This window comes from Dreissena polymorpha, chromosome 1, assembly GCF_020536995.1.
Source record: "Dreissena polymorpha isolate Duluth1 chromosome 1, UMN_Dpol_1.0, whole genome shotgun sequence".
In the NCBI taxonomy this organism is placed as follows: Eukaryota; Metazoa; Mollusca; class Bivalvia; order Myida; family Dreissenidae; genus Dreissena; species Dreissena polymorpha.
In genome coordinates this window covers 116,789,570-116,816,504 of record NC_068355.1, presented here as the reverse complement: position 1 = coordinate 116,816,504, position 26,935 = coordinate 116,789,570, and the positions used below count along the sequence as shown (strand labels likewise).

The 26,935-nt window shown below is 34.4% G+C and overlaps 3 protein-coding genes across 5 annotated transcripts in view; 2 read left to right on the top strand and 1 right to left on the bottom strand.

Moving 5' to 3' along the window:
• Window positions 1-9,475, bottom strand: part of LOC127846574 (integrator complex subunit 12-like) — a 28,208-nt gene extending 18,733 nt beyond the window's left edge. The window contains exon 1 of the mRNA XM_052377989.1: window positions 9,330-9,475. The gene's annotated coding sequence lies outside the window, so the exon portion shown is untranslated. The remainder of the gene's footprint in view (window positions 1-9,329) is intronic.
• On the top strand, window positions 9,473-17,001 carry LOC127846453 (ferredoxin-fold anticodon-binding domain-containing protein 1-like). Of its 2 annotated transcripts, XM_052377712.1 has the most exons (6): window positions 9,473-9,491; window positions 10,085-10,283; window positions 11,023-11,179; window positions 12,982-13,185; window positions 14,845-15,006; window positions 15,248-17,001. In XM_052377712.1, the coding sequence occupies exons 2-6, from the start codon at window positions 10,088-10,090 to the stop codon at window positions 16,485-16,487; spliced, it is 1,959 nt and encodes a 652-aa protein (XP_052233672.1). In that variant the 5' UTR covers window positions 9,473-9,491; window positions 10,085-10,087; the 3' UTR covers window positions 16,488-17,001. The 2 variants fall into 2 exon arrangements, with proteins under 2 accessions (XP_052233672.1, XP_052233663.1); XM_052377703.1 differs by having other exon boundaries at window positions 9,482-10,283.
• Window positions 17,002-20,906: 3,905 nt separating this feature from the next.
• LOC127846417 (uncharacterized) overlaps window positions 20,907-26,935 on the top strand; it is an 81,091-nt gene continuing 75,062 nt past the window's right edge. For both annotated transcript variants that reach the window (XM_052377654.1, XM_052377647.1), the window contains exon 1: window positions 20,907-21,054. The gene's annotated coding sequence lies outside the window, so the exon portion shown is untranslated. The remainder of the gene's footprint in view (window positions 21,055-26,935) is intronic.

Below are 26,935 nucleotides of genomic sequence, written 5' to 3'. Positions count from 1 at the left end.
GTGTTTTTTTATGGCAATATCGGGGCCGATATTCGGCCCCATTCCCCTCAAAAAAGAGTATATATTGTTCCCCCCTTCTGGAAAAAAAATCCCCTCCAGATGTTTGTTAAAAAAAAAAAAAATTTTTTTTTTTTTTTTTTTAGAAAGAACTGTTTCATTATCATGATAAATATATCTCAAATTTATTTTATAAATAACTAACAAAGTATATAACTTTAATTTATATGATTTTTAATTATTATAAAAAGTTATATTAAATTAGCTTTTCCCAAATAAGAGGACTTTTCACATGAATTGCATTTTTCTCCCAAAATGGCCAGGAAAAGGCCTGATTATCTATATTGTGTCAATATTTGTTGATAAAAACATTCCAATTTGGTCCATTTAATTGATAAAAAATGCTCAAATTTGCCATTTAATAGATTTAAAAAACACAATTAGACTCAAAATGGCTAAGAAAACTGAGACTGTGCATGAAGGCTGAACTGTCTGAAACTAATGTTGAAAAAATCATTGATATATATTTCAGAAAAAGGACAGAGACATTCTGCTGTGAATATTATATTCATACAAACATGTGTTTTCATATAATAAATATCATTACATGTAAAAGAGTGAATTTTTAGTTGTCCCCTTTTCCTAAAAAAACGACGCATTTTTTCCCCTTTGGACGGGCCCAGCCACCATTCCCCTATAAGTGAAAAAAAACACTGTAGTGACCTGAAAATCAATAGGGGTCATCTGCCAGTCATTATCAATCTACGTATGAAGTTTCATGATTCTAGGCATAAGCGTTCTTGAGTTATCATCCGGAAACCATTTTACTATTTCGGGTAACCGTGACCTTGACCTTTGACCTAGTGACCTGAAAATCAATAGGGGTCATCTGCAAGTCCTGATCAATCTACCTATCAAGTTTCATGATCCTAGTCATAAGCGTTCTTGAGTTATCATCTGGAAATCATTTTACTATTTCGGGTCACCGTGACCTTGACCTTTGACCTAGTGACCTCAAAATCAATAGGGGTCATCTGCGAGTCATGATCAATGTTCCTATGAAGTTTCATGATCCTAGGCCCAAGCGTTCTTGAGTCATCATCCGGAAACCACCTGGTGAACCGACCGACCGACCAACAGACCGACATGAGCAAAGCAATATACCCCCTCTTCTTCAAAGGGGGGCATAAAAAGTTACGACCAAAGTTAAACGAAGGTTAAAGTTTTAGGAAAGAAAAATACTATGATATTTGACCTTTGACCTTGAAGGATGACCTCGACCTTGACTGCTCACCACTCAAAATGTGCAGCTCCGTGAGATACACATGCATGCCAAATATGAATGCTATCTTCAATAATGCAAAAGTTATCAAACTTTAACCAAGGTTAAAGTTTTGGGACACACACAATGAATGAATGACAGACAGACAGGCAAAAAACAATATACCCCTGATCTTTCGATCCGGGGGCATAAAAACAACTAATTCCTTGATACGTTATTTCGTGGATTTCAAATATTCAGGGAAGACTGGCCGTCATAATAATTTAACTTTTATTAAAGCAACTAAAATAATAACGAAGCATAATCTGCAAATCTGTGTTGACAGAAAGACTTGATGTTAATGTGCACTAAAGCATAAAAGTGTTGCCGATAATTTTCAATAAGAGCGATAAAGCGGCGAACTTGTGGGTCCCCGCTCGCTAATTGCCATCAATGTTGTTTTGACAATATTTGCAATTCTCAGCGCAATCGTTCCTCTAGTAGTTACAATTGAGTAATAAGGTCCCCAAACTACACGTGTGAAAACCGTTATGTCTCTTTTAACTTCAATTGGCACTAATTGACATATGTGATAAATGTGCAAACTGTTTATTTGACGACGTCACGTAAAAAAGAACAATTATTGATGTACAGTTTAAATACCGTTCTTGATTTAAGAAGTATTATTACTCAAACATTTATCTAGAAATATTGAAATTAGTCAATATATAGCGTAATGTAACCTACTGGAGTGAAGTAAATATTACAAAAAACAATTATCTCGGATAACCGACAACAAAAGGAAATGTCGGAAATAACCTTCGGAAATAACCGATTTCGGATTAAAAATGAATAAATAATCGTTGGTACTTGAATTCGTGGTTAAGCGGACCAACGAAATCCACGAAAATTCATATCACACGAAATTTAATGGTTTTACAGTTTTGCAAGTAATTGTAAAACTTTAACCAGGGTTAAAGTTTTGAGACAGAGTGACAGACAGACAGACAGACAGACAGACAGACAGACAGACAGACAGACAGACAGACAGACAGACAGACAGGCCAAAAACAATATACCCCCGATCATTCGATCCCAGGGCATAAAAAGTAACCCTCAGCTGGGCTGCAACCACTGACCCCTGGACAAAAAGTCTAACGCTCAATTAGACCACTCGATCGGCAATGAGTGATATTTATTATACTTTATATAAGCAATCCTCGTTACATGTATAGTGTCATAAAATATAATGAAAAAATATAATGAAAACAACAGAACTCTCCAAATTATTCAATCCTTTTGCTTTGCAATGCTTTATACCGGTAATTTTCAGGTTTTTATATCTTAAAAAGTTGCATATAATGGATATTTTAGAGCTTGTTAAATGTTCAGTATTACTGCTTCCTCACAGAAATCGGTTCTCCAGCTGTTATTTTTCCTGATTTCAAAGTATTTCAGTTATATCATGGCCTATAGTTAACCAACTAAATCTGTTATTGGTTAGCTGGTTCATTTATTCAAGTGCACAGTTACAAGGATTTCATGAACAATCCCCCACACAAGTTATGTGCTCTCTGGAAGGACAGGCGATTTCACCAGTTACATTCTAGCTAGATGCCGGCTGCTTTCCCCAAAATATCAATAAAAATTGTGCAAATACTGCTTCTTTGAAAATATAACTGGCTTCTGAATTTTTTTTGCAGAACACTGGATACAGTTCAATTTGTAGTCAAGCACTCTACTAATTCAGATATGCAGCCCTTAAAGGCTACACAGTTCATTCAACAAGCCACAAGATATTGCAATCCACATAACAATAAATTCAAAGTACCTTTACACACAACATTTGCTCAATTAACTATTTTGTGATGCTCATCATTTTACGGTATAAGCGATTTTATTTTAGCAATTGGGAAAAGTACCGGTACCATTGGTGTATTTGATTTTTTGCTCCCAAATATTATACTTTGAAATCGATAACTCAGTGTTGTCAAGTTGTCGATGTTATATTTACTTAGCAGTTAACCACAGGATTTTTTTCAGACGCCCAGGGTCGTTTAGGGGGTAGGGTACTTATTACTTTTCCCGTCGCTACTCATTACCGGATAATCTCGTATATTCAAGTTTAAAAAGCAAAATCTGGTAAATATTTATGATGAAAGTGCTAAAGAATTACATGAAACACAAACATTCGCCTTTTTTTTTAATTGCTAAAGAATTACATGAAACACAAACATTCGCCATTTTTCTTAAGTATCAAATACATTTTGGCATATGTTTCTATTTAAAAATATGATGAAATGTCCAATCGTGCGTTTTTTTTCCTCTGTACACGCGTTAATCACCTGACGTGATGTTCTCCTTTTTATTGAGACAAAGGATAAAGCACTGTTTATTTGATGCTAGAATTTGTTAATATATGTTCGCATTAAAATTAAAATAATACTCATTTGAGAATCAACAGAAACATTTACAGTTGTGCGTAATTAATTTAACGATAATTTGTTAAAGCGCATTACGAGTCAAATACATGTTTTGACCATATTATGCATAAAATGCACAATATCCACGAGGATTACACCCGGTTGCCATCAGTCTTCTTAGTAAGTGGCCGAGACTCGTCATATGCATGATCTTAATGAAGGTATTACTGCCCATGAGTGTTGTCGCTCATTCAAAGCGTGCGCTCTCATTGGCCAATATCAATTTTTCTATTACGACGACGATCTTCCTTTAGGCGGGCTTTAGGTGGGTAAAGAGATACATGAGGTAATTGACAGAGGATCATAAATCGGCTCTAACAATTTTCGGCGCAGTCGATATCCCTTTGATCTTAAGAATGCCTAGTTGCAGTATGAAAAATACACACTTATCAGAAAATTTCAAGTGCCACGCGGACTCTGATTTCGACTTTCAAGCGCTCCGGCGAGGGACCGTTAAATGGCCAGTGGAAAGCACTGCTTAGGTTCAGGCCATAAAGCTGCATTGAGAAACTAACTTAATGTTGCATTTTAATTTTTTATTTAGAATTAAAAAAAAATAAATTGGAAATAAGTTTGACAGTAATTGGGAATTAATTTTTTTTTTCTTTATGATTGGGAAAGTGTGATTTTCAAAAACTTTATAAGGAAGGAAAAAAATTGCTGTGTATCATTTTTAATGTTTTGTGTTGTGCTCATGTGATTTTTGAAGCGAATTCGGTAAAACATATGTGCTATATTATGTTAAGTGTCTAGTTAGATTATTACTTGTTGCTTATCATTATCAGTGTCTTGTTGAATGACAAGAATTATCTCTATATATTGGTCTTGAATGGAACGCTGCATGTCGGTTTTCGTGGCACATCTGTGTGTTTAACTCAGATATTGACATTGAATATTCAATGTTACATACAAAACAACACTGCCCCTACGAACTTTTGGGGCAGAAATGGGAAGGAAATGAGGCGGAAACTATTGTTTCCGGGCGGAATAGAGGTGGAAATTGATTTTCGCCCAAAAAGACCATGTCTCTTGATTTTTTTCCAATCGGAACTCATTAGCAATTCCGGGCGAAAATAAGACTCAGGCGGAAGTTTATACTTATACATTTCTCTGGGGCGGATTTTCTGACTTTAACTCGGCTGGAATTTCATAATTATACATTTCCATGGGGCAGAATGTTGGACTGAGAAAACTATTGATAAAGAATTTCAAAATGGGACTTTAAGATAATTAAACAAGAGGGCCTGAAAGGCCCAAAGTCGCTCACCTGAGATAAAAAGAAATGACCTGTTCTTTGCAGCCCAAGATATCAATGGAACAAATGTTCTAACCAAGTATCATGAAGAATTAACAACAATGGCCTCTTGGCAGCCATGTTTTTTTAACAGACCTGAACCATTTTAACTCTTCCAAGATATGTCCAAATTTCATGAAGATTGGGAAAAAAATGTGTTTTCTAGACTGTTCACATGTTGTCACTATATACATATAAAGAAAACTGCCCCACTCCCTGGCGGCCATGTTTTTGCAATGATCATGACCATTTTCAAAATCGTCCGAGACATCCACATAACTAATGTTTTGACAAAATTTCATGATGATTAGGCAAAACATGTGACTTCTAGAGTGTTCACAAGCTTTTTTACTATAAAAATATAAGGAAAAAGACCCCCCCCCCCTGGCCGCCATGTTTTTTTTACCTATCCAAACCATTATCAAACTCAACTGTCCTATCCAGGTGTGGTAGTGCTGTCTCCTTCGCTTACGCAAATGAACCGGTCACAGGACGGTTACAAGTTATGTACCTTTGTGAGCACTTATGTAATGCGGAAATATTTATTTGACAAACTCTTATTTCCGGTCAGGATGACTATACTGACTGGTTGTAATTCAATTAACTCAAAGAGTTCAGTCAGGGTCACCTAAATACACTCAAAGAATTTATTTATAAGTGAAAACCAAGGCAGCTTTAACAAAAATAACTAATTTTTATTCCAAGAACTCGGAAAATGAAGAACAATGACAGAAAATTAAGAACAGGTACAAGCCAAGTCTAAAGAATCTAAGTATCGTTACAAAAATGAACAACATACAGCAAATACCTTAATGAATGTAAAAAGAAGTTCAAAATCTGTCAAAAAAACTGATATAAATATAAGTAAGTTACTGTTAGTCTAGAAAGTGCTTCAAAAATCTAGTTTACAAAATAGGTCTAATTTAATCTAAAGAACAATATTTATGGAGATTAGGAAACTTCAGTGAATCAAATGTAAAAATAAGAAAAATTTACTAAAGTTATTGAAATACAATAGAGTCTTTCTAATTTAGAAAATGCCAAATCGAAAACATCTAAATACATGTAATATGAATAATTTAGAAAATAATGCCAAAATGTCTTGATGCTGGTGTTAAAAATAATTTAGAGTTTAATTATTTCAAAATTCCAACCTTTTCAAGAACTGTTTACTTTTCAAGAAAGCATCAAGAGGTGTTTAAATCAGCCAAAACAGCTTATTTTATACAGTTCAGAAGAGATCAATGGCAGAGTAGTCAATTTTCCCCCAGAACAGTGCATTTAACAATGATCAATATCTTCCCAAATTCCAGAGCAGAACTTAAAATAGATTACTGAACCAGGTTAAACAAGGGATATAAATACTGCATAAATACTGCAAAATCATGTACATGTTGTCTTTCTTTCAGTTATCTCTTAGTTGAAAGGCTTATCATAAGTGTTAATGACTAAAACAGTTATGTTAACTATGAAAATTCTGTGTTATGAAAAAATACATAATACAGTTAATGTCACATAATATTGACATAATAAAACCAAACCCTTACTGCACAGGAAACCAATGTTCTGACCAAATTTCATGAAGATTGAGCAAACTAGAAAGTTAACAAGATTTTACTATAGCCATATATAGCCATATAAGGAAAAATGCCCCACCCCTTGGCAGCCATGTTTTTCAAGCCAAGGTCACCATTTTTGAACTCATCCAAGATATCATTGGGACAAATCATCTGAGCAAGTTTTATGACGATCGGAAAATAAATGTGGCCTCTAGAGTGTTAACAAGGTTTTACTATAGCCAATTAGCCATATAAGGAAAAATGCCCCGCCCCCTTGCGGCCATGTTTTTCAACCACCCGACATCATTTTAGAACTTGTCCAAGATATCATTGGGATGAATCTTCTGACCAAGTTTCATGAGGATCGGACAATAAATGTGGCCTCTAGAGTGTTCACAAGATTTTGCTATAGCCATATAAGGAAAAATGCCCCACCCTTTGGCAGCCATGTTTTTCAAGCAAACGTAACCATTTTCGAACTCATCCAAGATATCATTGAAACCAATCTTCTGACCGAATTTCATTTAGATTTGACAATAAATGTGGCCTCTAGAGAGTGAACAAGGCAAATGTTGACGTCGCACAACGGACAACGCACAACAGACAAAAGGAGCACGTTGTGCTCAGGCGAGCTCAAAACAAAGTTCTGATTTCAGTTTCTAAATGGTTATTGTAGGAAACATTTGCCATACACAAGGTAAACAAAATTAATATTCAATTCAAACAATAGTTTACCCATGCAAAAAAAGGCTGAAATGGGCTTGAAATGACACACATTTAAGGCTGGAATGATTCTGAAAAATAGGACTAATCCACAAATTCAGCTACAAGTTTTCACTCCTTAAAATTTGGAGGTAAATAATTAACTAAGATAAATACTGTTCTGGATGAAATTTATATATATTTTGGCTCAGGCTTATTTTTATAAGACCTTATAATTAAATCACTTTATTATGATAATTTACCTATTACAACATTTAAAGTACATGTAAATCTACTATGTATTTAAAATACCTTTGAATTAAGGGTCGTAGAGCAAATTTTATTAAGGGCTGTATGCAAATTGAAAATTGTTGTGAAATGCAGTACATTTATTCCTGTTTATCAATAGTGTTTTGTTTTAAGATGTCAATTTGGTGGCTCTTTGTATTCCCCCAGTTAATTGTAAACAAAGAATGCATTGGTAATATGGGGTAATTGCCACAGCCTGATAAGACACACTCTTGTTCTGAGTGAGTCAAAAATTTGAAAATAACAGCGCGGTGTTTGCAAGACCTGTTGACTGGCTTGAAAATTTGAAATGCAGTTTCAAAGCAATTATTGGATTTTTTTTAATTTGAAGTTTTAATAATATGATGAATTAATCTTACTTTGATGAACATTCTGAAATAATTAAGTAAAATGTGAAAGTCAACATTCAGTGTGTAAAAAAGGCTGAAAAGAGTGATTCAGTGAGTTATGATGGAACTTTTTTAAATGCTCCAAACTACTAAACAGGTTTGTTTCTTAGAATATTTACTTTGTATTGTTTTCTTATATTATGCTGTGTTTATTATAGTAATATTGTTTTGCAGAAATATCTGTTTTGGCAGGTGGTTTACCTATAACGTTTAAAATGAATGCTCAAGCTAGTTTATAATCTTTGCAGTAATTTCACATTTTATAAGATATTTAAAGCAGTCAAAGGTGTCTATATCTTATTGAATGTTTTTGCCATATAATCAAGATTTTTGTCATTTGTGAAATAGAAACCAAGTGTTTATAAGCTCCATCAGAGGTCCAGATAAAGTTTTTGTATTCCTTTAATTAGTGAATGTTTTAGTGAAACAACACGCATAACTGTTGATTTTTGGGTATTTAGTTTTAAGCCAGATATTTCACTAAAGACTTGAATTGCATTTATTAAAGCAGTGAATGAGTTAATTGTTCCATCAATGAAGTATGTTGTGTCATCTGCACAAAATGTTTGTTTTATGACTGACTGTATCTGGAAAAAGATTGAAGGGGACATGTTGTTTTTGTGATTTTTAAGTTTTTTTATGCTTTTGTGACCACTGCATGTCCGTCAATCCATCAGCAGCTTAAGGAGCTATGTATATACTGGAGTAGTTCATAACATACCCCCTCGGAAACATTCACATATTCTCCTGTCATTTCCGCCCTGAAATAAATTCTGCCCGGAAATTCCCATCCCCAGTCTAATGTATGCCCAGAAAACTTTTCCGCCTCATTAGCAGATTCCGCCCTAAAATCCGCCCAGTGTCAGCATGCAAAAATAATTTCCACCCGGAAATCTTTTCCGCCTGATTAGCATATTTTGCCCCAAATTCAGCCTCATTTCCACCCTGTTTCCGCCTCCTTTCCACCTGAAAAAATATTCTTTCTTGTAACTATATTCCGGGCGGAATTAACAATTTTCCAGATGGAACTGTAAATAAAATTCTGTCTCAATTCCGGGCGGAACATTTCGTACAGGTGAACAACAACATGCAACCATAGCCATCTATACTCACTTTAGATGAAACTCTTGTTTTTAAAACCCTTCTCACAATTTACCCATAAGATTAAATATATTTGGATGTCTTAACAGGGACCTAGGCTATACATGTTTGTATAGGCCACTGGTTTAAATGAGTGAAGGTCTAACGATGTTTTAATAAGCGTCTAAAGATAGAAACCAACGTTTTCTCTATCGTTTTAAATTGTCACATTTAGACACAAATGTCATTACTTACTCTTCTATAAGATCTAATAAAACCGCGAAAATGTCAACGAATGTCCAACGAATTTGTTTGGAACATCATTTTAAATTAATTTAAAAGACCGGCAATTATACCCAACAATTCATCTAGATCAAATAAACGTTTTAAACATCGGTGACACATCAGACTTTCAGAGTGCGTAGCAAATTTGCATAGTGTATATTTATTAAATTTTACTTTGAGAATTAAATGACATAAATTAATTAATAATGAACTTGCAATTATGCGATAAACGAATGATGATTCTAATTTATCAAATAACAGTATTTCGCAATTAATTTAGAAACATATTTTCGCGAAAAGGGACTTGTTGAGGTCACACAACACAAATTTTACCAGCTGTCAAATGAACGTTAGCTTCGCAAAGTGCTATATGCGCATGTCTTATGAGATTCTGAGTTTGTACCAGAGAACAAATTCATAACAATTGTCATGGATTAATCATTAAATTAAACTACCAGGCTTCAAGTTCTTTTACCATAAGCTTTTGGTTTTTATTTGCTACATGATCTCTTTTGACAAGGCATTGCCTTCCATTTAAGAAGAAACAATAATAACAATAGACAGGGGGAAAAAGTCCTAGGTAAATTTCAATTTTAATGAAAACTGCACCTTTAGTACAAATGCTAGGGAAGGGTCAGGTCTTTCACAGAGAAGAAAAGGGACTTAAAAGGCCCATGTGAAAGACAGGGGAAAAAACTGTTGCAAATAATATATTTTTTGCCTAGAAAATGGAAGAATTGCTTGGAAAAAAGGTTTTGTTGGTTGGGGAAGGTGACTTCTCTTTTGCGGTTTCCCTGTGGAACCGCATGCTGGCGCAGAACTTGGCTGGCAATTGTGAAATGATGGCAACTAGTTTGGAGACAGAACAGTCCATTTTGAAACACCATCATGCGGAAGTTAACATGTCGTGGTTAACAGAGAATGGTTTGTGGATGACTTGTTATCAATATTTCTTAAAATTACAGGTGTGATTAAAAAAAACATTATTTATTTATTAAATGTGTTTTATATACTACTTGGCAGCTTCACTATACTATTCATGTAATTTACAATCTGACTTTACTCTACTAGATGCATATTTTCTCATCAGTCTTAACATCTACCCTGTCTGCTGTTAAGGCTTTGTTGTCTAATAAGCCAACATTATGACAACTCATCAGAGTCTATGTATGTGAAGTCTTTCTGACACAGATGGCATATATCATAAGGCACATTTCTAATAATTGGCTCACTTATCATATGATTTATTTATGGTACTATCATGATGGTCGTACGCAAAACAGTGTTATACCAGTGATTTCAGAACTGTCCTCAGAGTTGTTTAATGCTTTATTATTAAAAAACTCTTTGGCTAGTTATTATTGACCACTCAACAATAAAACGGTTAGCTTTCAAGTAATTATATCATACTGTCATATTAAGTCATAATTTTGATAGCATGACAATCACTTTTTAATGACTTATGTAGAGGTGAAATTGCACTAGAATGATTCAGCAGCCGTGAGAATTCATATACTAGTCATTTTCTATGTAAAAAAATAGCAGTTGTTTTTTTCCTAGATGAAACACATATGAGCAGCTGAAAATAAACATATATCTGATCTGATTAATTGTGATTAATTGGTATATACAAAAATATTTATCTATTATTTCTCTTATCCAGGACTACATGTTAAGTTGAACACAGATGCAACTCAGCTGCATACGGATTCTGCCTTTCAAGATGCATGTTTTGACACAATTGTGTTTAACTTTCCCCATATTGGTGGCAAGTCTAATCATAAGAAGAATAGAAAACTACTCAACGACTTCTTCACAAGGTTTGTGTCATCACCAGTTGCCTTGTTAACACAATTATGGCCACACTTATTGTCTTTATAAAAAGTGTTCAAAACATCAGTCTCAGTAATGTCTCTTTACAGTTCATGACTGCATCATGAAAGGTCATAAACTAGACTACTGTTCAAATTAAAGGAAAAACTCGTTCATGCCATTGAAATCCAATCATGATGAAAATGCTCAGAATTTGTGTTCAAATAGTTTCTTGGCCAAGTTTTATAATGGCTTCTGTCTGTTAAATAATATTGTTGCTGGGGAGCAGGCATCTTCAGGAAATCCATGTATGTAAACGCAATTACCGGTATAGTAACACTTATTTCCTAACATCTATCAACATGAAAATCAGAACATTATTAATTTAATTTTGCTCTAATGGCACAGATCTCAGCCAAGTTTCATAATGGTCCTTGGTAAAAAGCATTTTCAGAAGCCACATTGATTACACAAGCATCACAAAAGTTGCTTTTAAAACGGTTTAGTTTCTTTGGGTCTTGGAGAGCGTCCTAGAACCTCTTGCCCTTTTAATGAGGTAAACTTTGAATAAAGTCTATATTAATTTCTTACATTTGACATAATAAACTGTCTGCCAAATAGTTTGTAGATACATATTATGCTTAAGACTATGTTTTTTCCTATAACATTGACTTACTGGCCTGAATCTTGTGGGTGACACTGAAATGAGATAATGCCTGTCACTTTTGCCAATTTATTTACAAGTGAATATATGCCAGACAAAGTTATGCTCAGGACAAACTGCTAGGGTTTAATTTCTATATTACCCTTCTACCTTGAAGTGGGCCTTGACCCTGAATCAAATTGATAATTTTGACCGTTGATCTATTCTTAAAAATGATTAGGACAGTAGAGGCATAAAAAGCGTGCCACATTTATTTCATAGTGATTATCACTTCTGCAAAAGTTGACAATGCATCCATGCAATATGCTAAAAACAAAGTTTGATCCATCTAGAAGACCACGTTCATCTGCCTTCTCGTGCATTCTCATAACATGGCTGTTTTTCAAATAAGGATATAAAAAGCATTTTAAGCAATTTTTCAACTAGGTTGAAAGAGCTTGTTAGTAGATTTTGTTATGGCATGTGGGTGGTCTGGCAGGTGTTGGCAGACAGGTTGATAATTTTAAATTGAATTACCCAATCTAAATGAAACTGAAATATATCTAGGTCAAGGTCACTGTAACAGTGTGCTGGAAAAAAAGGTTTCCCCACAATAACTTGGGTTTGGAAAAACGGATTGCACAGAAACAGTATATGTACATGCAGATCTAGTTTGCAATTTTAATTTTTGGAATTCAGGCAAAGGTTGAAGCTATTGTTACCAAAAATGTATAAATTATTTCGGCTCAATAAATCTATTTTGGATGGAGGTATTTCACCTTAAATATGTTATTACCTTACACAAAAAATATGCTTAAGATATAAAAAAAATTGCGTGCTAGTTTTGTGGGTTTACCTGATTTTTGTTCTTATTTGGAAAATATTAGTTTCTATACTTTCTAATTGAACAATGAGTAAATAAATGCAAGTCTCCAGTCTGATAATGCTACCAGTAGAATAACTATAGGCTTTTGTTTGTGACACAAACAAAGAATTGAATTGTAATACATGTTTGTTTAAATGTATTAATATATCACTTAGACCAAACACTAAATAAATTATTTCCAAACTTTTAGTGTAAGCTATAAGTTATATAACTTCAGTGACAGTAATGCTGAAATAAATCAAAATACGTTTATTTTTTATCAGTTATGATTTTTTTGACAGTTCTTCAAAACTGCTTGCACCTGAAGGTAAAGTCCTGGTGACCTTGTGTAAAGGTCAAGGGGGCACACCTGCAGATAGACCAATGAGAGCGTGGCATGATAGCTGGCAGGTCGTTTCCATGGCAGCAAATGCCAGCCTAGTTTTGAAATCAATACGACCATTCAGTATAGAGGACTACAACACGTATTCCTCCACTGGGTTTAGGTATTACTTGATTGTCATGTTTTCAATTTCTTTCTGTATTTTATGTTTAAGAATTGTTCTATCATCTTTGTTTTATTACTTTCTTCAATTTATGTCAAATGATACAATGTATGTTCAAACATTTATTTTATTTTACTTCAGTTTTTCTTAAATTATTACTCAAGAGCAATAATATGTAATATGCCTGATTACATGTAACACAGAATCTTGACAAGCACTGTTGAAAATCAAACATGGAGGTGTTTAAGGCTTTTGCTGATATTGATGTAAAAACGTTATAGTAACTAAGCATTTAAGCAATATTTATCAGTTAACTGTAATACTTTCAAACATAAAAAGTCTCCGGTTAATTAAGCAAAGATTGCATGCATTTTTGGTGCATACTTTTATACTTATATTTGGTTATATTTCAATTTTTTCTTCTGACACTGAGAGGCACATAGCGATTTTTTATCTGTTTTTCTGTTTGTCAGTATGAGGTTAACCTTAACTGACATGTTTCATTCAACATCAATAATGCTTCCGTGCTTAAGGTCGCCGTGGCATAATGGATATGGTGTCTGCCTATCGACCGTGTCATGAGTTTGATCCCCACTGTGGGAGCGTTCTTAAGATCTCCCCCATAGACATTTTTTTAGACACCGAGTACAGGTAATAGTACCAGGAAATGGATTAGAGAGCGTTTTAAATTAGCCTTTGGCTTTCTATGCAATCGAGCTGAAATAAAAAGGTTTAAACTAAAGCTTTTATACTTTGTTTTAGCACACCCACATCATCTGACCTCATGTTGACCTTGATAATGACATTCAGAAGGTCCACATAATAATGCTTCCAACACTGCTTTTAAACTCGAGGTCTGATATCTTTGAACAGTTTCAGCACACCCTCAATACCTGACCTCAGTGGCACATGATATCTTTGAACAGTTTCAGCACACCCTCAATACCTGACCTTAGTGGCATATGATATCTTTGAACAGTTTCAGCACACCCTCAATACCTGACCTCAGTGGCATTGAAATGATTAACCTTGTTTGGACTTAAGAAGGTAAAAAAAGATTCACATAAATTGACTGTCCCATATATATCAATACAACTGACTTGAACGCTTGATAATTATTTTCAACACTTGGCACACTCACATCACCTGACCTGATTTTGACCTTGACATTAACCTTATGTTGGACTCAGACTAATTCCATTGGCCAATAAACCCATACTGGCAAGTCTTCCACTGCGGACATCCGCGTTCATTGAAGGCAGCATATTGTTCCCAATTGAAAGTTAAGTGATGCCCAAATGTTCCTCTGGTACAGGTTTTATGACCAAAACGTTTTATAAGAAGATTTTAGATTATTTATGCCCCTTACAATGATACATTTATGCGCTATATTACAGTGAAAAATCACTGTTACATGCACCTGTGTAAAATATTAAAAGATGATACAACACAGACTGAAGGAATCATATTAATGATAAAATTGAGTTTTCCCATCAAACCATGGATATATTAGTAATGGTGATGATTCATAAAAAGGTAACCTATATCATTGATAATAGTAAGGCGAATAATACATGTTACCGATGACATAGTAGTGCATTTGAGTCGTTAAAAAATACAAAGCTCAATTATTACCCTCTGTCGCTTCTTGTGTTGTAGGAGTCTTGATAAAGGGTTTCACACTGACAGAGCTCTCACCCATGTGTTTGTGCGGGTCAACGCTGTTGTTGTTCCCACTCATATACAAGATGCAGTGATAGATATGCATCAGCAGAAGTTTGCCTGCCCTCCGTATGTTGTGGACAAACTAAAGTTCATCCGGTATAGTATCGCCTGATTATTAGTGTAATGCAAATTAAGCTTTGTTTTGTGTGTTATTTTATGTTCTATTTTACGAAAATTATTATGCACTTTGAAGATATACTTTGGTCATGTATTGATAAACTTCTGATTTCTTTTTTATATTAAGTTGTAATGACACCAATTAAATTTGCACGGATTTAATATTTCATTTATTTTATTACCAGAAATTAGAGTAAATATTTTTTCTCAAACATGACAGAGAGATAAACAACAATGCTGATCATCCTGTACATAGACTGCATCATCATTTGACCAGTCTGTTGCACACTGCCGCCTCATCCCATGGATATACAGTGGTGGATCAAAAATTAAACACGTGTCCCATATCTCAGTCATTTCCACAGGAAGATGGAACTCGGATTCAGAAAAATTCCCTTTTTTCAAGTATGCTGCCGCCTGCAGAACAGTTTTCGCTTAAGGAGCAATACATTTTACCTTGTTTAAAAACAGAGGAATGTATTGATTGTCCAATGCTTAAACTATGTGATGACCCAGAACATATTGAGGTATTTAAAGGCATTATGAATGTGGCGTTGATTTCTTCGCCTCTTGAGCTGATTCAAAATGTACAAACGAGTAACTCAACAAGGGAAGGCGTCTTTTGTGCCTATGGACCTTTATTCACAAGATGTATTATCACGAAAGAATTGCCAGTAATGTATCACACATGTATTATGTTTTGTATTGAAGACGCAACTATAGCTGATTCACTGAATAGTGATGGAAATATTGTGGCAAAGTTTACTCAGATGATAAAATCTCGTTTCGAAATTGTTCTTTGTCCTGTACCAGAAAAGCAGCCATCTTCATTACAAGGTAATGTTTTTGTGAAAATATTTGATCTTGTCAGAACAAACACTGAAGAAGATGAACAGACTGACAATTTTTTAGGCTGTATTTATCAGAGAAACATTTGCGGTAGACAACGGCATGTAGTAGTTACCTTAAATCTAAGCAAACTTTCCTGTGACATATTCGGTATTTATGACGAAAGACACTTGTGGTCAGTAGAGCCTCGTACTATGAAGCAGTTTTCAAAAGAAACAACACGTGAGACAGCTGAAAACTGTAGCATCATCTTCAACGAAAAAGACGGAACATTAGAGCTCAATTCAACGCTTGAGTTTCCAGTTTCCAAGTTTCAGACCGTCAGCCTGTATCCAATGACCTATGTTCACGATATGAGTTTTTGGGAGAAAGATAGTACAGCGTTTGATGAGCTTGTGTTCAGTGACTGTATACGAGACGTTGCAGGAGATAACGTAGTGTCGGTCATGTTCCTAGATGGATACAAGGATTCAAAATCTGGGAGACAAAGTCGATGTTATCGACTCGTGTTTCAGTCCGCCGATAAAGCCATGCCTTACGATGCTTCTTGGAGGTTACAAAGCATTTTAAGACTGTATGTGCAGCACAAAATGGGAATTACTTTAAGATGATTATTTACGAAGTTTGATATTTACATAAAACTGATATTTATGCACACTATTTATACTGGTCTCGCGTTGATTTAATATGAACTTGATTTTGTTTTTTTTTGTGTGTTCACTTTCCAGCCATATCAGTAAAATGTTTTGCATTTATTTCGTATAAATATTCGCTCTATATCTCGACTTTGCATGTACTCGTTACGAAATTTATGAGCGGGATCTTAAAATTACAGCTCCCGCTAAGACAACGCGTAGCGATAAAAGTCGATATATAAAGCAAAAATATTAATATAAAATAAAAGCTTATCACTTTCTAACTGATATGGTTGAAAAATGAGCGGCATTTAAAAAATTCACAAAAGTAATAAAGGGTATAACACGGCGACAAATACCTCTCTCGGTATGGACGTCGCCATTTTGACTTTCACGTGATTATCCCCTCTGGTAATATATAAAAGTAAAATTGTAACATAACCAATATCGTAACATGAACAATATATGATATATAAAGCTGAATAATATATTTATGAGATTTTGATCATTTTTGCTTACAAATACAGGGTAAATGATAAATTGGTGACGTCAAGAAAACTGCTGTTTGAACGGTAAATGAAAAGACAATCCCTAATGACGTTTGGGCATGCAATGCATATACAACGAGTAGAACAGAAAATTGAACTACATGTATAAATAAGTGAAATTATGCATTATCTTAAGTTTTGTTAAAAGACATATTCTGTTGTTGTTTTTATTTAGATTTAATCTTAAGTACGTGATTGCATTACTTGCAGCTGCATTTGTTATGCTATGATTAAGATTTGAGAACATACAATTGAATTTTTTATTAGCTCACCTGATTGCTCAGGTGAGCTTTTGTGACCGGTCTTTGTCCGTCGTATGTCCGTCCGTCCGTTAACATTTGCTCGTAAACACTCTAGAGGCCTAATTTCTTGTCCCATCTTCATGAAACTTGGTCAGAAGCTTTGTCGCAATGAAATATCGGCCGAGTTCGAAACTGGTTTGTGCCTGGTCAAAAACTAGGTCACTAGGTCAAAAAAAAAGAAAAACCTTGTAAACACTGTAGATGTCACATTTCATGCACAATCTTCACGTTCCTTTGTCTAAATGTTTGTCTTAATGATATCTTGGTTTAGTTCAAAAGTGGTTCCGATCCGTTGAAAAACATGGCCGCCAGTAGGCGGGGCAGTTTTCCTTATTTGGCTATAGAGAAACCTTGTAAACTCTCTAGAAGTCACAATTTTTGCCCAATCATCATGAAAGTTGGTCAAAACATTGGTTTTATTGATATCTCGGACGAGTTTGAAAATGGTCGGGATCGGTGAAAAAACATTGCTGCCAGTAGGCGGGGCATTTTTCTCAATATGTATATAGTGAAAACATGTGAACACAGTAGAAGTCACATTTTTGGCCCAATTTTCATGTTTTTGCTCTGAACATTTGTTTCCTTGATACGAGAGTTGAGTTCAAAAATGGTTCCGGTCAGTTGAATAACATGGCTGCTGGGAGGGGGGGAAGGGCAGTTTTCACATTATGCCCCCCCCTTTCGAAGAAGAGGGGGTATATTGTTTTGCTTATGTCGGTTCGTCCGTCCACCAGATGGTTTCCGGATGATAACTCAAGAGCGCTTATGCCAAGGATCATGAAACTATTAATTTTCAGGTCACTAGGTCAAAGGTCAAGGTCACGATGACCCGAAATAGTAATATGGTTTCCGGATGATAATTCAAGAACGCTTAGGTCTAGGATCATGAAACTTCATAGGTACATTGATCATGACTAGTAGATGACCCCTATTGATTTAAGGTCACTAGGTCAAAGGTCACGGTGACCCGAAATAGTAAAATGGTTTACAGATGATAACTCAAGAATGCTTATGCGTAGGATCATGAAACTTCATAGGTACATTGATCATGACTCGAAGATGACCCCAATTGATTTTCAGGTCACTAGGTCAAAGGTCTAGCTCACGGTGACCTGAAATAGTAAAATGGTTTCTGGATGATAACTCAAGAACGCTTATGCCTAGGTTAATGAAACTTCATAGGTATATTGATCATGGCTCGCAGATGATCCCTATTGATTATCAGGTCACTAGGTCAAAGGTCAAGGTCACAGTGCCAAAAAACGTATTCACACAATGGCTGTCAAGGTCACGGTGACTCGACTTAGAAAAATTGTTTCCGGATGATAACTTAAGAATGCTTACGCCTAGGATCATGAAATTTCATTGGTACATTGATCATGACTCGCAGATAAAATAATGATGAAACTTGACCAGGATGTTTTTCTGGACAATATCTAGGTCAAGTTTGACATTTGGTAAAGATTGAATGAACCGACTCCTCTCAGGTGAGCGAACTAGGGCCATCTTGGCCCTCTTGTCTATCATGTCGTTAACAAATTAAAATTGTAATAAAGTTGTTTACACATCACTACTTGAAAATAGTATAGATATCAAAATATTTTGCATAAGTATACAAATCTTTCGAATTAACAATACATCTTTCTATAATTTAAAAAATAACAGCATTGAACGTGTAATACACTGTATTTAAATTATAATTATGGACGCAAAGACAGTCATTAGCTACATTTAGCTACATGCTTAAATAAGTAGTTTTAAGATAAGTTGTAATAATATCAACATGCAAATATAGATGATCCGGACACTCTGAAAACCGGGGTTAATAAATGTTCGTACAGTGTGGTCCCAAATTAGAACATGTTAATCTGGGACAAAACTTTTTGATTTATTTTTTGTATAAAGGAGGCATTTCAGAACAAGTTTACAGATAATGTGGAAAGTGTCGTCACTGACTAACATTAGCAGACTGAAAAGGCTAATCTGGGACGACGTTTAACAAACTTGCATTAAGCCCGGGTTTTCCAGAAAATGGCTTACCACTGAATGTTATTAACCTGACGCTAAATTGTATTCTCAGGTCTATAAAAACATGATTATATGTTATTCATATGAAGATTTTTTAGAACAGATTCGTCCGCGGCTATTTTACCTATTCATACTTTATAATATTCGCAATTTAAAAAATGGAAGAACCATGCATAATAGAAGGATTGAATTTAACTTATGACACAGATATCTAATATATCGGGTTTAATAATTGAAACTCGTGTGTTGACGAAGTCTACATGAACACGGTTAATATAAACGTTATAATGACATGAACTACACGCATGTGTCGAATCGGAAATAAAGCGCAAACGAAACAAAAATCGAAATTAAATGTTTATCAGTCCCGAAACGAAATGACCCGTGCAACTTCTATGATGTTTCTCATTGCATATTGCTGCATACGATTACCATGTATGGTCACCCATGACTGCTTCCTCGCTCAACAACATGCTGCAATACAAACTTGATATTTGGCATGCATTAGTATCTCATGAAGCTGCTCATTTTAAGTGGTGAAAGGTAAAGGTCAAAGGTCAAATATATTGGGGAGACATAGTGTTTAACAAACAAATCTTGTTTTTAAAGAATTTAAAAGGAAACACATTTCTTATTGAAAGCTAAAACAACGTACTTGTTACCAACGTATTAACGAAACGAACAATTTAAACGTTGATAAATTAGAAAGTAGATGACATGACATGGTGCCTGAAATTCACTTTTTTATACCTTCAGTGCTCTCAAATTCACGCTAAATTGACATGCTTTTTAAAGGGATAAGTTTAGATAATGATTTCATATGTCCCATCGACAAAATGTCCTTTTCCGGAAACCATACGATAAACTTGGAGTTATCGGTGTGTCGCCAAAGGTGTTTCGGACAAAAGCGAGATTGTTTCTACATTTTATTAATAAAAAAATTTAAACTACAAATACAATTATTCTTTTAACGATTTTATTTGATTCAATTTGGTAATCTGATAAACTGTAGTATATATATATAAGTAGCTTGCATGTGTTTAATGATCATGTTATAAATTACCAAATTTTCAGTCTTAAATCTAGTGACTTAAACAATAACTACCATGGTACATTTTTTTAAATAATGTTTTGATGAAGCTGTAGTTACTTTTTGTATAGCCGATGTGTCATTTAATAGTATTTTTTAATTAAGCTGACAATATCTTAAATAATAACGAAAACCGAAACTTACATTCAATACAAAATCGGTTAAGCTTTTCAAACAGGGATGTTTCTTCGCCATTTCATTCAACTTGAAGGGACATTTTCACGTTTTAACAAAATTATTCGAAACAAGATATGGAATTATATGTTTATCAATTTCAAAACAAAATGACGCATGCAACTTATATGATGGATGTTACTCCTAGCAGATGGCTGCTTACGATTATCCTGTTTCGTTCCCCATGACTGCAATCTCCTTCAAACAACATGTTACGATATAAGCACTGGTCGTAGATACTGCGCGTGAGCGAGATAAACAACGAAAATTCATTTGAGGATTTATTGGGGCGTTCAAAGCTGAACGCATTAATGCCTGTAATTGTAAATCTAATAAATATACCACTCGTGACATTTCAACGATCAGGATATTTCTGAACTGGAGTACAGATTATTTAGAAGGTAATATTTTTGTTATTATTAACAATTTATATAGGCCATAACAGAAACATTTGATACAGATACATACAACGCGTAACACAAATTAACTTTTGTGTAACAGTTCATGCTTGGAATTTATCTCTATTTATGGTGGTCCGTTACTTAAATGAGCATTGTATGCTGCGCCTTCCTGTGTTTTATTAATATGTGCCCGGTGCATTGATTTTTAGACGTGTACCGCCTTAAAGTGGCCTTTTCACAGATTTTGGCATATTTTAAAGTTTTTCATTAAATGCTTGATATTGATAAATGTAAACATTGGATCTTAAAAGCTCTAGTAAACAAATCAAGAATAAAATTAAAAAAGGAAAAAAAAGTAGCCGGACCAGGGCTCGAACCAGTGACCCCCGGAGTTAGTCTGAAGTAAAAACGCATTAGCCCTCTCGGCTATTCCGCCGGGAATACACAGTGTAACTAATTGATACCAACTAATTTATACCTTATATAAGCAATCTTCGTAGTTTCGTAAATTTAAACGACAACAACAGAACTCTCCAAATTATTCAATCGTTTCGCGCTGCAACGCTTTATAATTTTTAGGTTTTCAAATCGTCAAAAGATACATATAATGGATATATTGGACTATGGTAAATGTTCAGTAATACTGTTTCCTCACAAATATCATAACTAAAACGAAAATTTGCGAATCTGAAACAACTTTTTTCAATTTTGTCAATTTACCAATCCGTGAAAAGATCTCTTTAACACCTTATATTATAAGTTATAACGCAAGGCATTCCGCGGATAGCGTACACTGAGTATGAGCGTACTTTAGTTTGTCTTCGTTGTCGGAATCGGTCTTTGAGGTAAAACAACGCGTCTTTACTGCCATCACAACAATTGACAGAGTGGAAACATATAACGCAAAAATAGTAATACCTTTCCAAAAGCATCAAATCCTAATAGCTTGAGGAACTTCAGCGAACAGCTTGTATTGGTTTGACTAGATTTTTTCTTTCGCGATAGGACGGAATTTATATATATATCTAAACAGGACGCGATATAAACCTTCAGATAATAAAATTTGAATACATCTTGAAAAGGTTGCTTTTTATTATATATAATAAAAAGCAACCTTTTCAAGATGTATTCAAATTTTATTATCTGAAGGTTTATATCGCGTCCTGTTGCCGCAGTGGCAACGATTGTTTCGTCTGGTATGTCTTTGTAGTATATGTCCGATCAGTTCCTAAAGTCTGTCTATGCTCGTAGATTTAAAACTTAACCTTTCTTGTGATACATGCTGGTCGAAGTACGAAATCGGTCGTTTAATTCGTTTACATATTTTAAGTCGGTTGTTTGCGTCTATAATATCGGGCATGTGTCTATGTTACCTCCAGGGCCTTCCTTAGGCCGTTTTAACACCCATGTCACGCGGCGCTTGAAGTCTGACTTTGAATGTATTTCCTAATTCTGAGGTATGAGGTTGCACTATGTGTTGACCCGAATCGGGTCACCGCTCTCTTATCTAATTAACCTACTAGACGCACGAACGAACCTTCGAACGAATTTTACATTGCAACTGCTCTTACTGAGAAATTTTTCTCTTTTTTTGGACTCTGCTGGTTTTGTGAGATGAGGCTGTATTACACAAACCAAAAACACCTGTCTGGTATGTTGACCACCAACCAAACACATGGTCCCGGTTGCAGCAGTGTGATAATACTGTTAAGAAAGCTTATCTCTTAAGTAATGCATAACTCTTTAACTTTTGAAACCCAGCACCTGCTCGAGTTTAGTGACCAATTGCTAAGGGACATTATCATTTCGCTGAAAATCCTGACAAATAACAGTGAGACCAGAGCCGTAAACAATACTTAGTAGCCCCGAAGGCGGAATTTCATCACATGGTAAAATCAATGCAAGCCAATTGAAATTGAAAGTCAGCATCATCCTTGGCTACCAAATGATGCTTTTATTTGACAATTTGAATTAAAGCAAATAAGAATTAAAGCCACTGTTAAAGCAAATGCTTAAGCAACACACTTAAAATAACTACCAGCTAAAGTTCTTGAATGAAATGTATTTGTACCCAAATGTAATAATTATCACATTTTACACTGTACCAATATTGTCACTTGAATATATTTTGTATTGCCCATTTATTGTGACAGCTGCCACATGATAAACGTGTTTCACGCTTACAGCTACAAACTTGTGTGCCTTAATCTGCAGATCATACATGTTATTGTACATGTAATACACGCCATGCAAAAAATGCGGCAGTTTTGTTTGTGCTTGTTCGCGGAAATATTTCGATGCAGGCTTGGAAACGTGCCTGCAGCAAACGCTAGCAGCTAATTAACGCTGTTGCGTGCTTAAAAATATCAGTTTGGGTTTAGAAAAGGCAAGTCAACGATAGATACAGTTTTCATACTCCATTCCATTTTTCAAAATTATGTAAATATTAATACTTTATTGTATTGCTATTTCGTAGATATGGAACGTTGTTTTGATATATTTAAATGCACTGTGGTTAAAGATTTATAAGTCCAATTTGGAAGGTAAAATGTTGCGCATAATACGCAGACCAGTCGGTCAAAGCATGTGTAAGACAATGTAATACGTATTTTAATATAGCAATCGGACTAAGACAGGGGGAGATAACATCGCCAATACTTTTTCTCTTTTCGTGGACGTCTTGAAATGTTTTTAACAAAATAGACATAATGTGGGAATAAATAAATACAATAAATAAATTATGTTTTATTCTACTTCTGTTTGCATACGATATGGTTGTTATAGGTGAAACGCCGGAAGACCTACAATTGTCTATCGACCGTTTATATTAATATTGTATTTCCTTTATTGTTTTCCGCAAACAAAGAGCTACCAAACGTTATGATCAGTGGGTATATGGTAACGCAAACATAGACATTGTGAACGACTTTACAGGGAACTTCAATCTCAATTCTAACACTTTGCGTTTAGGGGCTTAAAAGCACTCAACGTAATGTTATCCAACCTGAAAACTTAAAGCTGTAAGCCAAAGGTAGCTTTGCAGTTACTTGATGCTTGTGTGTCTTCAAGTATCACATAATCGTGTGGAATATGGGGTTTCTCGAGGTCAAGCGAGTTGGAAAAATTGCACCTTAAATTCTGTAAAGCTGTTCTTGGTGTCAGAAAGTCAAGTGTAAGTGTAGACGTTTACGGTGAACTTACGGTAGATTCCCGTTGTAACGTAACAGATATGTACGTATTGTAAAATATTGGTTTCAAATATTTTAAAGCGAAAATACTATATTACGATACATATTGGAAGATGGTCTTATTGCCGTTAATGGCAATAAATTGAACTGGTTTGAGAAGGTGAGCGAATTACTATCTTAAAACGGATTTAATTATGTTTGGTCTAATAACCAATCAATGAGGTTATTTTTTTGTCTTTGATTAAGCAAAGAGTGATCGACGAATCTTAAGTGAAATCGAGATATTAATGATAATAGGTTACTGATTGTATACAAGGCAACACAAGCAACCTTTTCGTTTGATTCGTATTAAAAGACGATTGTGTCAAGAAATTTGAGAACAGCGAATAGGAAATTACGCATATTGCAAATTGCACATGACCTGAGAAAACAGACTGGAAGATATGATAGATTGGAATGAAACTTGCGACTCTGCAAACTCTGTGACAGCGATGAAATAGAAGATGGATACCAATTTGTGTTGAAATGTTCTAAATTTGCCCAAATTAGAGAAAGCTATATTAAAACATATTAAAGAGTCAGAACTAGTATATTCAAACCCACGCAATTAGTAACTACATAAAATAAAAAGGAAATGCTAAAGTTATGAAAGTTCATTTGAGAAGCACTCAAGATTTGTAATCGTTATACCAATAATACTGTATAATTATTTTATATTTTCAACTTTATATTAGCCACATTAAATCATTATGGGATATATTAAACATATAATTGAACATTTTAAAATTTATTATAAATACAATTTGACATAATGTTGTATGCTATATTTGAAAATGTTTTTGTTTATAATATATGCTGATATACATGTAGATGTTGCATTCATATTAAGTATATGTTTAATCAGTTACTGTGCCGATACCTTAATATGCGATATCGATCCAAACGTATAGTATATGCTCCTTTGAAATCATAATTTTTGTTATACTTCGAAATTATAATTATTGTAACAGTTTACTTATTATGGACTATATGCTGATATATATATTATACATATACACTAAGTATAATAATAATTCGTAATTTTGCCGTTGCTTTTTAAATAATATGGTATGTGGTTTGGATTCGCATTGTATTTTGCTTTGCTCCTCCAAATTACAATTAATGTTTTACCTTAATGATTATAGATACATTCATGTTTTAAAAAGTTTACATATGTAGCTAGATACATTGTTAACACGCGTTATAAAACGAGTTTTGTTCAATTATCCGTAAAGTTCATCCATTACTGTTTATTAACATTTCTGCTAAATCCACTAACTATATTCATGTATTTTGTATTATTATTTTGTTTTATACTAGAAACTGTAAAGTTTATGTGTAATAAAATTATGCTCTGTTCTTAAATAATTACCTCGCCGATGAAGGAGATCGATGTTTATAAACAAAGTAAAACAGCTATAAACCGGTAGCTTTATTATTACAAAGTTGACATAGAGTAAATGTTTATAATTGGTAGTATAAGTTATTGCTATAACTGACATTGTATATAGAGTAAATGTTGATAATTGGTAGTATTAATTATTGCTTTTACTGACATTGTATAATTATGTATGAAATATATACTAGGCGTGAGATTTTTTGTTGTTGTGAATTTAACTTTTGAACTGTAGGAATGTGGGTTATTAACGGTAATTTATTTACACGACTGTTAAACTGGCGATAACGATTGCGGGTTTAGTTCTGGCTACCATAACTTTAAATGTCGCTTTTTATGATTTTTGACTGGCGCGACTTTGTGTCAATACTATATAAACTGTACGCTGAATTATTTATTTGATGTTTTGTAAAAAAAAAATGCCAAGGCCGATTGCTCGCCAAAACAAGTGTTGAAAAATAACAAATGCATTAAGATTATCAGTATTTGTTGAAATCAAATACAAGTAGTTTAATGAATGGCATCAAACTAAGCCGATGTGTGTGTACATGATCATGTTTTGTTTACCATTTAAGAAATTTATTAGAGCCCTTTGGAATGAAAAACAATCGTTGTTTCGAATAAAAATATGGAAATAAGTGCGGTTTTTAAAGATAACAAATACTTAAATTCTTAAGAATAATATTGCTATTCATTTGATACTAAAACTTATTTAATATTTGAACCGGTCTTGTTTTGTGGTTGGAGAAAGCCGGAGTACATAGAGGACGATCCACCTGTCTGGTGTAGGGACCCCCTACCAAAGTCGCGTGCCTCGAGGAACGGAGATATAACCAGGGTCGCATAGTTAAGAAGAGTTTTGCATACCAGCTAACTGGCGGGAAAATACTTCAACATCTGATTGATAAAGGTCAATAAAGGACAAAATGGTTAAGACTGCTAAGCCAAGGGTTAGTTTTCAAAAATGCACAAGTGCACAAATTATGTTTTATAACTTCTTATGGCGACCTTTTGGCGTTTTGTTCGATAAGTACATGCAAGCAAAAAGCTTACTGTGATTAGGTCACTCGTAAAGATGATTCATCGGAACAATGTTAGTTCTATACGAAAAGTATTTATATCCGTAATCGGCAAACTTTAATAGGATCTTTCGGTTATAATATTTTAACGTTGTAACGCTTAACTTAAATCTGTATCGTGATGATATAGCATAATGTGGTTAGCCTACAATAGCGACAAGCTCAAAACGGGAATGTGT